Consider the following 15,391-nt stretch of genomic DNA (forward strand, 5'->3'; position numbering starts at 1 on the left):
AATATTTATTCATTACAATTACATTCCACCTTTCTTCCACCATGGAAGTAAAGGTGGCATCCATAAAGTTCTCAGGAGGTCACCCATCCAACCATCAGACCTGTATCTGCTTACCTTCTGAAAGGTGCCTGGATCTGAGTCCTCCCAGCAGGCTTTAGTCCCGTATAGATGGTCACATTTGTTTAATTTCTAATCTCTCTCTCTCTCTCGCTCTCTCCAAGGCATATTACAAATTCAGTAAAACTAATCATGAATTTAAATAATAGAATGATAATCTACAAAAGGCATCATAAAATATACATCATTGCTACAAAAGCTGAAGCCATCTGTCATGCCGTTTCAAATGTTATTTGGAACAGGAAGATCTTCATGCTCCTTGAACACTGAGTCATACAAACTTCCAAGGGAAGAAGTTACATACATGACACCACCACATACCTCCTGACAAATACAGTGTGCAGTGCTACAAATATTCCTTGTGTTCATAGTCTTTTGGTGCCTTTTAACATAGAGCCAGAATATCCATAATGACTAAATAATAACAATCTGCCATCGAAAGCGGAAATCCTTAATCTGTTTTATACAAAACCCTATAAATGATTTGCCATGCCACCAGCAGCCTCCAGGTGACTATAGTTCCTTCAGTTTGTGACTGACCACTACAGCCATCCATAGAGTACTTCGTTCTGATTTTTTTCTTCCATTGGTGCCATCCATTTATTTCATACAGCAGCAACTAGCTTCTTCTTGCAGTATGTAAGAAGAAGACAGCAAATACTGCCAGAGGAGAAAAGGGCAATTAAGTGGGCAGTCAGCAATGATGAAAGGATTAGAAGGAGGCTTTTGGCAGGTGGCTGCAGTAACTGTTGGAACCACAACAGTCACAGTCACCTGGAGGCTTTTGACCATGTAGAGTCAACCACTAGTGAAGTGAAAGATTTTTACCTAAGACCCTAGAGAGCCACTATCAGTTAAAATAGACAGTATAATGCAGCTTTGTGTGTTCAATGGTAATTTGCATGTCAAGATGCATCTTCTTGGACACATGTGAAGTAATAATAAAGAATTAGAGACCTGCACACAAGTCCACCTTACACTGCCCACTACACAAGTAGATCACACATTAGCAGATATTTGCACTGATTATAATGGATAAGCCAACTTGCAGTCTGGTTGTTAAGAAAGCAAAGAACAATGATAACACTCCATCACCCACAGAGTCTCCATCCTCTTTGTGTTCCGTGAATGACACTGAAAGAAGAAGCCTTTCACTCAAGGGCCAGATGATGTCACTAGATGATCAGATCAAACCTTGCTGTGATGAAAGCCACATTTTCCCTGGACCAATGAGATATGTAAGATTTGAGCCCAATTCTTTAGAAACCAGTGAGCACTCAGTAACAGCAGCCCCTTATGATTAATCATAATATTTTTTTCAAAATGATGCATGCTCCATTGTAACCAAAAAAGGGAAAAACCAATCAATTCTGTGGGCATCATTTGGCACAGAACACACTGTGCATAATAAAAAATGCTTGGATGAGGCCCTTTCCAAGAAGAGATGAATTGACATAAAATGCTCTGGAAGAAATGAAGCCCTGGGGGTTTATGTCTCATTCCTCTACAGGGGATGAAAAAGATAAAAAACTTTTTATGGCAATTACAATAATTGAATCTAGGCGCTAATGATGGAAAGGACCTATTAGGTCATCTTCACCCCGCTGCCAAGATTGTTCTTTGCATTGTGAGCTGTGCTGCTCTAGTTTTAATTTTCTCGATTCACATTATTCCCTTGGGAGAATGTTTCACGTTGTGTTTAAACCAGCTAACTAGTAGGGAGATCTTTCCAGGTCTCAATTCACATCTTCTCTTTGCTTTATTTTGCCCCCACTGGATATGCCTGTTAGAGAATGGAGCCTGTTCAAATAAACTGTAGGCAGAGAATGGCGAAGAGAAGATTGGGAGGACTGAGCAGTCAAAGGGAATGGATAAAAAGGAAAGATGAAAAGTCATTTCCCCCTCTAGGGACAGGGGAAGGGACACATGAGTTCTGATAAGAACTTTTTGTGTGTGTGTGGCTGTTCAAAGGTGTCACATGCTGGCAGGTTGGCCCCATTGTTTTGCTACTGATGTTGCTAAAGGACTTTTTTGAGAGGTATTTCTGATCTGTTGAGTCTGGTCTTGACAAAAGGTACAGTGATACTGTCTGCTGTCCTCTTTTGTTGTTCTAGTTCTGGACTTAAAATGTCACATCCCTATTTTCATGTATGACTCCATCTGTTAATAGAAAAAGAGTTTTCGCTTTTGTCACTATTGTTAGCGTCGAGACAATCTGGCCTATGTTGAATAATGAAAGGATTTTAAAAATCTCTCCCCCTGACTGTCTCTGTTTCTGTCTCTGTAAGATATCGTTTAAAAAACTTTCTCCCTTTTGTTACCCTTTCTAGATGAAAAATAGGCTCTTTGAAAAATCATCTCCCTTCCCTCTTTCCTTCCTTCCTATGACTCTCTGAGAATGTATTTGCCACCTCTCTCATTGTTAGGGATCACAGTCCTGGCTCTCATGCGTGTACTGCTTTCAAACGCCAAGTGTTTCTGTTGTATCACCACAGAGTACTTCTTCCCTTGGTGCTCACCGACAGGAAAACTACACCAACTTTGCCCACTTTCCTCTGCACCAAAGCCAGCTGCATCCATTTGCAGCACCTTGGAGACTGGTGGCTTACACGCAAACCATGTAGGTCTACTGCCCATTGATGGCACTCCCAAATCTGCCTTGCTAAGATAGCCATCTCAGTGTATCTGACAGTAGGGCCGATCTTGATCAAAGATCCTGGTCTAACGCCAGTGAGATGCATGTGGACACGTGATTCCACATTTAGCTTGTCCAGCTGTCTGGTGAGGCCCAGTTGTGCAGTGCTGGCCAGGCTGGGCTGAGCCCAGTTGCATGGTGGGAACCACACGGATCCCATATCCCCTTCCCCATACTACTTCTTCTTTACCTCCTCCTGGGAATCTTCAATTCTTCTTCCTTCCCTCCTGCCAATCAGCCACCTTTTATCTGCCCCCCCCATTCAGCTATATTATTTATTTACTTCATTTATACTCTGCCCAACACTCTTATATCACTACACATGCTGCCTTAGGCCTGAGTGAATAATAGAAATGTCCTGTTAGCAAGCCACCTGGTAGTTGCCGGTGGGCCTGGCCCTGATAAGCACTCCCTCAAAGGCCAAAACTTCCCTGGAAAGGGCCTGGCCTCGTCCCCTGCTTTCTGCTGACAGAAACTGTCATGAAGGCTTAATCAATACTGTTGTGGTTGCCTAGCAACAACTACTGAGGGTGTTCATTTCTTAAACCTACAGGCACTGATTCTATCATAGGGTGGTGGTGGTAAGCCCCACAGTTAAAAAAAAAATCAGATTTTTATGTGAACCTGGGGTCTTTTTCAGCTTTGTAGAAATATCTGTCTTGTCTGTTCATGGCTCCAGTCTTTGGATTTCAGTATTCATAGATTTGTCCATGTTGAAAATTAGATATATTGATGCTAAAGAAAAACATAGTATGTGGGGGAGAAGGGTATTCACCCACAAAAATGGGCACAAGAGAAGAAGCTTCACAGAAGGCTTCAGTCCAAGTCACCCACTATGTGTGGGTTTTTCATTTATTTTTTGTCTTTTCTGGCATTTTCCTTGTTTGGGACTCACCAGTTGGTTCCACATTCTTACCTCCCCTTGTGTTTCCAGCACTGCATTGCACCTAACATCCAGGGCCTACAACTTGGAGATCTATTTGTAAAGTGCCATATATCATCAATATGCTATAAGCAGAACCCAGGAGAAATCAACTTGCACTGCCGCAGAGGTGCTTGTTGAACAATTTGTTGTTTTAGTAGAACAAATCCTATTACCTGAAGTAAGAAAGATGTTGTCACTTAAATCCTATTTCCACAGGCCAATGGAAGGAAAACATATCTACAATGCCAAATGATCAAACCAAGTGCTCAAGGCTACTTTTCCAAGTGTCCAACCTCTCTTTCTAAATCCCAGACAAATTACCCACACAGCTCACCTAAGTGTGGCCTCCCATTAAGTCAGTCAAGTGGCTGCCTGCAACATAGGGATGCCAGGTTGCCCACTATAGCATCCCAGTGCTTTGCCTGCCAGCACTGCAGGCACCAGAGGGAGGAAAAGGTGTGATGGTGAAAAAGGGAACGTGTGTCAGCATTGCACCGGTGGGTTAATAACGCTTCCAGTAAAAACTGGAAGTGACATAGAATTTCTAATGATGTCACTTCCAGTTTTTAGCAGAGGTGATGTCAGAATGCTCACCACACCAGGTCCCACATCCCAGTTTCTCCCAGGGGCTGCCAGCTGTGGCCTGGAAACCTTACATAATGAAACATTATTCAACACAAAAGGCTCCGTGTTTACCAGAATTTTTGCAGCCTCACCTTGCACTATCAAAAGGAGGAAACCAGCTCAGAGCATTTCACAGAACAGGACACAGTTGCCAGTACTAAATACAGGGAAGAGACCATGACTAGGCTGTCAATGCTGTGCAGTGAAACAATCAGAATTCTGCTGTGCAAAAGGGGCTAGGGGATGTTGCAGTCTGTGTAAATTACATGGCTTCATTTTCTTGCTTCATGAATTGTGTTCTTGCTTCTTTTAGGAAGGCAGCAAGAGCTATGTAACTGTGTTGGGGTGGGGACCCTGACGTCTGGAAATTTTGCTTGGGCCCTTTCACCCACCATGAGACAGTTACAGTCCTATCATCTAAGCATTAAGAGCAAGAAACTTCTTTTTGCCCCTCGGTAGCAATAGGAACTGCCCTCCGTCATCCCATCTAATCTGCCATTTCTACTCTGATTGGCTGCCTGTAGATGGTGGCAGGGCCCTTCCTAGGTTTGCTGCACGAGATATGTTTCCTCTGGAGATAGCAAAGTCTGAGCTTACAACCTTCTGCAGACAAAGCACAGGTCCTTGCTTGGCTCCTGCTGGGTGAATGTGGAGCTCTGGCTATGACCCAGAAAGGCAACCTGGAGACATCACTACACCGTGGCCACACCCTTCCCTCTGTAAGGCTGGCCTTGCCTTCTGCAGACTGCTGAAAAATCACCCCTGTAGGGGCAGGGATGCTCTTGCTAGTTGCTCTCAACTATTCCCTTTAGATAACCAAGTGACAGCTGCAACATACCTCCAGCAGCTTCCCTTGGTGCTCAATGGGCAGCTTATTAGCAAAGCAAATCATTCTGGCCTGGGGAAAGACAAGCAGACTGAGCTCTGCTGCAAAGCCGGGCAGTATTTCCAAAAGGTCGAGCAATGTTTGGAAGCTGAGCTCCCCAAACAAACCAAAGCTAGAGGGACTTTGCACCTTGTGGAGACCTGTGCACATCATACTTCCAACCAGGCCCATTCTGTCATTTGCCAAAGTATACTAACTCTCCAAATTTAATGACTTAAAATCTTTATTTCTAAATGGCCAATTATCTTATTAAAAGTAAAACGAGGTTAGCAGTGTTTATCAGAGATCTTTGATGGAGGGGGAGAGGATGTTCAGTGTGCATATTTAAAAGTTGATGGGTGATCTCACAATTTCCCATCTGTTAAAGCGAGGGTGGGGTGCGGGGGTTTGCTTATGTTTCTTGGCTGCTGTCAGAAAGATTGAAATCTGCCAGGTAGTATTAATCATGGAAAATGTCAGCGTCTGGAGTGAAAAAGGGGGCCAGAGGAACCCTGTACTTTTGCTATATGTGAGGCTATTTGGATTTTTAAACAATTCCATTAATTGTCAAACTGTCACAGACATTTATATAAGGAGATCAAAAACCTCCGGTTGCTAAGAAGGTATCAGAAAACCCACCTCCCTCATTGCACCCCAACTTTCAACACATTTCATTCACACACTAAGATGAAGAGAGCTGTCTCCAAGCATGCTGGACTTAACTCTCTTGCAGGGAAGAGTATTGGCTTTATGTTGATTACTTTGAGAATGCATCCAGTTCCTGTCTTTGCAGACGATGTTCTGACAGCTGAAGTGTCATGGGTTCCGGTGGAGCACAGTAGCTAAGTAAATGCAGCCCCCTCCCAGTTAAAATCTCACCTTAGCTGTGAACATCTTGTCAATCAACCCCCGAGGTGGGGCCATGGGGACCAGGCTGTGACTTGATAGTGGAGCTTCTGCTTTGTATGCAGAAAATCTCAGCTTCAATCCTAGCCTCTCCTGTTCAAAAAGGATCAGGTAGGTGCTATGCAAGACCTCTACCTGAATCCCTGGAGACCCACACCCCATCAGAGTGGACAATTTTGACTTTCATCGACCCAGGCTGTCACTCATTAGAAGGCTGCTTCGTGTGTATTACTCATATGTGTGTTCATTAGTTGGCCTTCGGTAAGCCTTCTTGCAGGGCACTTCTAAAGATTCATGTGTCAATGTGCACAAATCATTTTGAACATTGTAAAGTGCTATACACGCACACACACAGTGTGTCCTGCCTCATCATCATCAAGAGCTCCTTCTTGAACCAGAAAACACAAGATCAGGGTGTCATAAATAGGGAAGGACATCCAGCAAAGGTCTCCTTTAAGCACCACTGCAAAGGTTGGATGGATCTGATAGTCCACAAAAACAATTCATTTTATTACTGAAAATGACAGACCTTCCAGTGTTAGTGGACAGACTTGCCCTCACGATATTATGACGGCTTGTGAACATGACTATATCATAAGCTCTTCTCTGTATGTGTTTTAAACACAGAAATGCTGCCTAAGCCAGGCAGAAAAATGGAAGTCAGATCCCGGCTGGAAGAGGGAAAACTACTAGCTTGTGAGATGCCAGGCGAGGCCAGCTTTCAGCCCCCACACCCCGGAGATGTGCAAAGATTCTAAGACAATAGGGTCTTCCCAGAGTTCCTGAATTAATCACCTTAACACACCTTGCCAATCTTCCCTTATCCACTCTCCCATTTTCAGGCAATTTAGGGCTCTGATAGCATTACCCACTTATCCACCACAAGTCGTCAATCATCACTGATAACTTTAGCTTCACCCAGGAAAGTTTAATCAAACCTTCCCAGTTGATTGTCTCACCCCAGAGACAGCTCACCAGTTCATTGGCTCATCCTGAAGACAGCCTTCCAGTCCTTTGTCTCACCATGGAGACAATCATTATTGGGGGCAGAAGACCTAATCTGGCCCAGGGTACGTTCCATAGTATAATTGGACTACCCTTCCATCATAGTTGTATTTATGCCCTCGGATCCCACATCCATCCTCGGACCTCCGTTTGAGTTCTTCCACATTGATGCGCTGGTCGCTCAACACTCTTTCTCCCCCAGACACCTTCCTCTGGATGGTAACTATCACCCAATCTCTCAATCTCTATCCAGTTTTCATCACTTCTTTCTAGTTAATTCCAAGTGTGTGTGTTTTTACGTGCTATTGATCTTTATTGTTTTCAATTAAAAACACTTTTGATTGAACATCTGCCTCATTATTGAAATAGCTCTACAGCAGGGACAATCCTTGTATACATAAGTGGATATCTCGCTAAGTTACCCATCTCTTGCTACCTTTCCTTGTATGCGAATTCCCCCAACTCACAAGGAGACCTCCTCATGGGATAACACTAGCAGTCTGCATTCAAACTAAATCCTTTTAAGAAGTGGTTAAAATGAAGTATGGCTGCACACCACAACTATGACTAGAGTAGATGCCATAGATACTCAGAGAAACCAGCCTCAATCCTGACATCATTGCTCCAACCAGACCTCTTTTTTTTTTCTGATGTGTGATCCTGAAGCAAGGAATTCAGCCTGAGCACCAGTACCAAACTCGGGTCAGAAGATAGCATTGCAAGAACACCAGTCAGAGCAAATTAAACCTATAGGGCAAGTTCATTGAATATGTGCTGAAAAGTGTACTAGAAGAGAAGCCTGTGCCACTGTCATCCTAATCTCATCACCAGCATTTAAATGCTAACCACTGTAAGCACAAGCCAGCTGAAATCAGGTACAATGAAGGCTACAGATGGAAGCTGAGCTGGGAGAAGAAGGTAAGGCATAAATATGAGGAAGGGAGGAAGGAAACAATGACTAAGCAGCAATTTCTGTTAACTCTGAAGGATTTGTTTCTGAGCATATATGCTTAGGGTTGGGCTGTATGTCTGATTCTTTCCACCTATACTAAACAAACCACAAGGTTAGATCCAGTGCAGCATTTCCATAGGGGCAAGGATGTTCACTGGCAGAGCATGACTTTTAGGGCTCCCTCCTTCACAGCAGTCTCAAATGCCCCCTGAAATCCTCCTCCAACAGCTTGTGGCTTTTCCCAGTGCCTTTTTTTAAAAAAAACTGAAAAGCAGCCTCAGAGGCTTCAACTGAAACCCTAAGCATGATAGGATGGGAGAGGAACCGCTTCTCACCATTTGTTCACTCAGCATTGTTTTCCCTCCTGCAAAGGAAAGACTACAGGATCTTTTTCACCAATGATGGAAAAGGAGCTTGAGAAAGGCCATTTTGAGCAGCCAAATGGCAGGAAGGGAGAGAATCAAGGGACTCTACCACCACCACCGTTCTGCTGTAGTCCTGTTCACAAGTTACAGTGAACACACGTACAGTCTGTATACTACATACTTTTGAAGTTTAAAAAAAAAATTAGTGGATTAATTATCAAGTTACATTCAATGCATGTACTTCTGAACAGGCGATATAACCCCCACACTTATCCAATACTAGTCCTCAGTTTCATTGGTAAAGTTAAGTATGTTGGCTCTTTCTTACAGATGTTCAGATATTCACTGTAACATATTAACAGGGATACAGAAAGGCAGTTTCTGCAGCAATTTTCAGTAAAAATAAAGTCCAAAGAAAGAAATACATATGTAATGTGCAGTTTGGCACACCATAACTAATTCTAGCTGGATTGTGACCAAAATCCAATTCTGTCAGATTTAGTTATAATTGTCTTAAAACCTAGATTGAGAATATCAACAGTAAGTATCTAATCATGAATTAAGATATAACCTCTTTGATAAAGTATTTTATGAACTATCCAAAATCCTCCTCTGTCTTACAGTCATAATATGCTGAAGATTACACTAATAATCTTCTCTGAAATCCTTTCTCAAAACTTCTGCAGAATCAACAGATGCTTTCTAAATCCATGTCATCGCACACACAAAATCCATCCAGAGTTAAGCACTTTAAAATCTTGCTAATTTCAGTGGGAGAGAAGAGATTGCTTTTTTAAAAGATCCAATAATCATTGCTAATCTTTAAAGCGTAACAGATATGAAAACCAACAAGAAAATAAATGATCAAGAAGTAAATTTGTCAAGAAAAAAAATAAAATAGGTATTGGTTCAAATATTCAAAGAAAAAAGCAGGATGTTTTTTTAAAAAATTACATTTGTTCATTTGCTTTTATAATATAACCTCTCAGTGGTTCTTGTGAGGATATTGTCTTTCAAAATCTGAGATGTTTTTAAAAAGAGATAAAAGAGTGAAGGAAGAAATAGTGTGAAAAAGGTACTTGATCAACTATATAAGAGATGGGACAGTGCACTCCTAAGCAGAATTACAGCCTTCTAAGCCTTTTGACTTCCATGGACTTAGAAGTGTGTAACTCTGCTTAGGATTGCACACGGAATGTAAGATGGTTCAGCAAACGGATCAAACCCCCTCTGCATTTTGGTAAATATTAATCTATATCTCATTTTGACCATATCTTTTCCTCCTAGGTGGTCCCAATGCCAAACTTGGTTCTCCTCTCTTCCATTAAGGATTGCTAATATTACAAACAAAGCATTCTGAAAAGGTATCCTGGGTCATGCGTGCCATTAAATTTAAGAACATTAGAAGAATCCTGTTGAATCAAACTAAAGATTCATCTAGTCCAGTATCCTGCTTCCTATAGTGGTCAACAATATACCCTGGCCGTATATTCAATATACTCTGGCAACTGATACTCAGAAATCCTCTGCCTCTGAACATAAAGATTCCATTTAGCAACCGTGAACCTATTCTGTATGACTTTGTCTAAAGCATGGCATATCTTTGTTAAATATATTATTAATTGGTAAAGGGCTAAATCTAGGAGGTCTCTAGCCTAATATTCAATATTTGGAAGTGTATGAGCATTCCACGCTTTCAGATCATCCACTCTCAATCTGATAATCAGTGGGAGATAGTTAAGTGTGTGCTGGATTGAAATGCATGTGTCTAATTAGACTAGATCATGCCTTTTTTCTGTGCCTGTTATTTGGAGGACATTAATTTTTTAAAATCTATCAGTTCTCCTGCTTGGCTTTTGTGTCCAGGAAAAGGGCTGTCTGCAGCAGCTTTCTAAAAATGCCACCATTCAACGGGGTAAGATCAATGGCTGCCTGTTCCCAAACTTTCTCTGTTGTGTCTCCCACCTGTTAGAATGGCCTGGCTGAGGGGGATTAGAAAGATCCCCACACTTAAGTCATTCCACAGAATATATAAAATTAATCTGTTTAAGAGTACCCTTTTAGAAAGGGGGTTAGTTTCATAATTAATGCCTGTGAAATTTTAGCAGTAGAAAAGAGCGAGTCCAGTCTTACCTATAAGACTAACAAAATTAGTGGTAGGGTATGAGTTTTTGTGAACCACAGCTCAGTTCTTCAGTATTGAGCTGTGGCTCACGAAAGCTCATACCCTACCACCAATTTTGTTAGTCTTATAAGTGCTACTGGACTCTTGCTCTTTTCTACGGCTACAGACAGACAAACAAGGCTACCCATCTTGTGAAATTTTAGGTAGCTTTCTTTGTTGCTTATATTATATTGCTGCACTGTTTCTCTATTTTTTAAACCACATTTATGGCACTGTTGTATGTTCCTTACTGTTATATGTATTATTCTATTTTTGGTGTGTTGCTCTCTAATTCTGTAATGCGGTTTTATTACACTGGTGGTTGTATGTATTGGGCTGCTCTTACTACACTGTTTTTAATTTATGTAGTCTGCTTTGAGTATCAGTGAGAAAGGCAGACCATGAAGGGAGTAAATACAGAAATAAATCTTATTTTCTGTTATATAAGCTGACAAAATACCTCTCAGAACTTCATGAAGAATTCTGCAGTAAGATTTTTAAATGGCATGCCTCTGTAAGGTGCCCTTCTCATCTCTGAGTCCTATCAAATAATAAATAAAATGATATAATGCGGTGGGGGGCATATTGGTGATGTCAATGCTAACTTTGGTTAATTTTGTCAAGGAAATTTTTGTGATCATAAAGACTAAGTGAAACATAGAATTGCATTTCAGAATATGTAGATTTAGAGAAATATAGTTTTTTTGGGTACCTTGGTCTGTAAATCAACAAATAAAGATTCAACAAATAAAGAAATTGATGTGGGTTGCAGTTTTTGCAATGTCTATTGTTACTGGCTGAAAGAGATCTGGCTACAGGATATAGAGCTAAAATCTCCCTTGCTGTTGACTCAGCTACTGAGGTCTTAGAGATGTTTATGAACATTCCAGTTATTTAGGAGATTCCAGTTATTCAGATGGGACTAATTGTACCATTAGTGGGAAGGGAGGAGACAGTACTATATCTATGGTAGGGAGAAAAGTGGGGTATAAATATCTAAACTATATGTATGTATGTGAATGGGGTATATGAAAGTGACGCTTGAAGGGATGAGTAGTGTGAAGAGTTTGAGCATGGATGAGGTTTTGTGAAAAAGAGCAAACAGGGAATGGACAAAAAAGACATTATCCTCGCATCCAAGTCCCACATTAGCAAATTTCTACACCGCTCTGTTTCTTATTTAAAAATGCAACTATTTATTTGTTAACAGAAATTCAGTTAAAATGGGCACTGAAATATTTACAATCTGATATTTGAGTTTTTATGGTACAGTGGTCAGGATGTGGATATAGACCTGGGAGACTTGTTTAAATTACCACTCAGCCATAGTGGTTTTGCACAAGTGCTTTCCTTATTCTTTCTAACATGGGAATGTCTGTGGCCTAATTCATCAAGTAACAGGGATCATATACCTGTGTCATTCAGGTATATGATCAAAAACCCTGTGTCATTTATCATCAGATACCCCACACCAAACTGTACAATCCAGACTACAACAAGCCACATGCACCTTGAACAGGCACTGTGCAACCATGATGACTGATTTGAAGAAGATCCACAAATCCCTACGGTCACTAGCCTAATGAGCAAGGTCAGGGTTGTTCTGACTTTCTGACCACATTAGAATCATTTCTACCATTAGGTCTTTTTATACAAGTGCCATATGAAAGGAATGATACATCAATGCTGTTTCTCATTGAAAGCTATGACTATATTTTAGTTTTTCACTGTCAAAAACACACAACCCCCCAAGTCAGCTAGTGCGGTTCAATAGAGTGTTACATCTGAAACTGGAAGACCAGGGTTCACATCATACTCAGTCATGAAAACCTGAGTGACCTTGAAAAAGTCAAACTTTCTCTCTGATTCCCTCTTATGAAATGGGAGTAATACCGGCTCACTTTAAAGGGATGTTGGGAAGATAACTGAAAATTCAACATTTCAATGTACCATAGGAAATTTTATTATTAATGATAATATACAAAGCAAGTTTTGAATCTCGACTTTTTAGTAAACCCAATTGTATAGTCCCACTCACACTTTGATCAGATAGAATCCAAAAAATAAGCACCTTCTACCATGGGCTGCCTCATGGAATGTTTATGAACATTCTAATTGCTCAGAAAAATGACCAGAACACTAGACCTAGGGAGCATACAGATGTATATAGCCCAGCTCACAGTCTGGCTGGCTAGAATCCATTTTTTAATTGTATACTTCAGAAGTTTTATATGCATACCTAAAAATGTATGCTGTGAATTTAATAAACACGTATTTTAAAATCTGTATAATAAATATTCACTGTTCTGAATATAAATAAATATTCACTACTGAGATTGGCTGCTGCTCAGTTTTAATTGTACACTCTCTGGCAAATCTAGATTTGCTGCCCTATAATGTGTGAAATGGCACTCGGTGTATATAATCTCTGTTAATCTGAGTATCAACAACTGAAACATGGGAGTCTAGGGAACTAATGCAATAACTGACTCAAAGGAAAACTAATAGAGCAATGCTAGGAACACTTTTTCTGGCCATAAGTTCAATTGAATAATCTGTGTAATATAGCAAGCAGAGCTGTTTAGGATTGCTTTTTATCACTGTCATCCTAAGAACACTTCCTGGGAGTAAGCTCTATTGAACAACCCTGAGTAGGACTCTGAGTAGACCTTCTTTCATTGGTGCTGAAAGTACAAGTTATATCCCCTAAATGTGAAATCAGATTTCATAAGATGGTTCTGCTATCAATTGCTCTAAATGGATATATGTAAGATGACTCCTAACTCTTTTCATAGCATAATATATAGCCTTTTAATAAAAGGAGGACAGTTGTGCCTCCTCCTGAGAGTTAATTAAAACTTGGCTAGAAATAAAATGTCCTTTAAGGAATGATTTTATATTACTTGGGAACAAGGGAAGGGTGGAAGAGAAGAATGTTAGACTAAACACAAGGATCAAGCACATGGCTGTTTGCCTTTCAGTCTCCATCTTTCTTCCCATTCATCCACAAATGTGTGCATATCTATGCATAAATGATTCCTGTAACAACCACTATTTGTGATCAAGCATGAAGAGATGCCTTATGAAGGGCACTAGGGAATGCAACACACACAAATTTACTCAGTATGTCAGCCAACTGTTTCCCCTCCTTCTCCATCTCCATATATACACACAGTCACTCTACACCCACCAATCCCAGAGCTATACACAGTCACATCTTGGCCTGGTAAGGCTGAATATCAGAATATATTACATCTCTTACAGAATTATATTTAATTAATTATATGAATTATTGAAATGCATTCAAAGAACTCTAGCAATGTGAGAGGAGCACAGGCAAGACTATGCAATGCTGAAGGTGAAAAAAAATCTGCCTGTGAAACTGACTGTGTGCACCCATAATTTGTTTTCTGCAGCATTTATCTTGAAGTTAATTTATTTAGCAGGAGGAAGCCACTACCTGGTCCCTTGTTGTGCTAGAGGTGGAATTTTGTCTTCCCTGATCGTGGCTTTGAAACAGTCTTGTCAATGCCTAACAACACGGCAGCAGTTCCCTTTGTGAGCAGCAATTGGAGGTAAAAGGTAACATGCACAAGCCTTGAACAAGACAAATTATGAAGTAGACAAAGTGAGGAAGACGCTACAGTGAATGGGTTTGTAACAAAAAAGAGTTGGGTTGATTTGTTTTTTACCTCTATCTTGTCGATCCTGTCTTTCAGTGTTCTGACAGCCTCTTCTAGCTCCTGGATCATGGCAGGCGAGTCCCAGGGGAGGTCGCCCATGGTATCGTGCCGAGGGACCCCCCAAACTGAAGCACTGTCCTGGAAACTAAGTTCCAGCCCATTCTCACACTGGCTGAGCTTGGTGGTCAGCTCCCGGATAGTCTTCTGATCGATGAGGATCTGGTCTTTTTGTTGCTGTGCCGTCTGCCTTAGTTGCTCGGCTGTGCTTTGAAGGAAGAAAAGCTCTTCATTGGCAGCTGTCCCGGGACTGTCCCCCTGCGGGCGTCCCTCAGAGGGGCATTCGACGGTCAGCGGGGTGCACAGGAAGCGGCTGAAGAGCTGCTGGTGCTGCTGAGGCCGGGCGCTGGCCAGCAGGTCCAACAGCGAGTCCTGGGGGCCAGTCGAGAAGCCCCCGTAGGTGCTTTCTCCAGGACCATGGAGAGCTCCCAGCGTTTTGTCCGAGGTAGAGGCGGGCAGCAGGGCTGCAGCCGCCGCGTTGGATCCATTGTCAGTACCTTGGAGAGCTCCGCTGTTGCTGGCCGCAGGGTGGATGCTCGCGATGATGCAAATAATTGCACCAAGGAAAGCCAGCATCCCTGCGGCCAGGAGCACCACCAAAAACTTCAGGGTGGCAGCTTCCAGGGGGACACAGGCCAAGAGAAATCGACACCCCAGTAGTGGGAGGGGAGGGGAAAAGGGGAGGGGAAAAGCTGCACGAGGTGGGGGAGAAAATGCCCCAGGAACGGGAGAGGAAGGGCTGCTGGAGAAGCCCTGGCTTCCTTCTGCTGCTTGAACCAGGGCTGTTGATTATATCTTGATTGGAGAGAGAGAACGGGGACGTCACTGACTCTTCCCCTCTGGGCCCCTCCGACTCCTTTCCCTTAACCCTTTGTGCGCCAGGAGGAGAGACAACGCTTTGTGCTGCCTTGAAGAAGCTGCTCTTTCTTGTCGGTTTCCACAAGACAGAAGCGCTTTCAAAGGGCAAGGGGGAAGGTAGACTATTCCTGTTGTATTAACGGAGGATTCCTTTTCTTTTTCTGCGGGGGATTCT

At 41.9% G+C, this 15,391-nt stretch overlaps 1 protein-coding gene across 1 annotated transcript in view; it reads right to left on the reverse strand.

Moving 5' to 3' along the window:
• NPTXR (neuronal pentraxin receptor) overlaps window positions 1-14,994 on the reverse strand; it is a 28,404-nt gene extending 13,410 nt beyond the window's left edge. The window contains exon 1 of the mRNA XM_054988194.1: window positions 14,311-14,994. Coding sequence (XP_054844169.1) covers window positions 14,311-14,934 — 624 coding nt within the window. The 5' untranslated portion in view covers window positions 14,935-14,994. The remainder of the gene's footprint in view (window positions 1-14,310) is intronic.
• Window positions 14,995-15,391: the final 397 nt, after the last annotated feature.

Source organism: Eublepharis macularius, chromosome 9, assembly GCF_028583425.1.
Source record: "Eublepharis macularius isolate TG4126 chromosome 9, MPM_Emac_v1.0, whole genome shotgun sequence".
NCBI classification, from domain to species: Eukaryota; Metazoa; Chordata; class Lepidosauria; order Squamata; family Eublepharidae; genus Eublepharis; species Eublepharis macularius.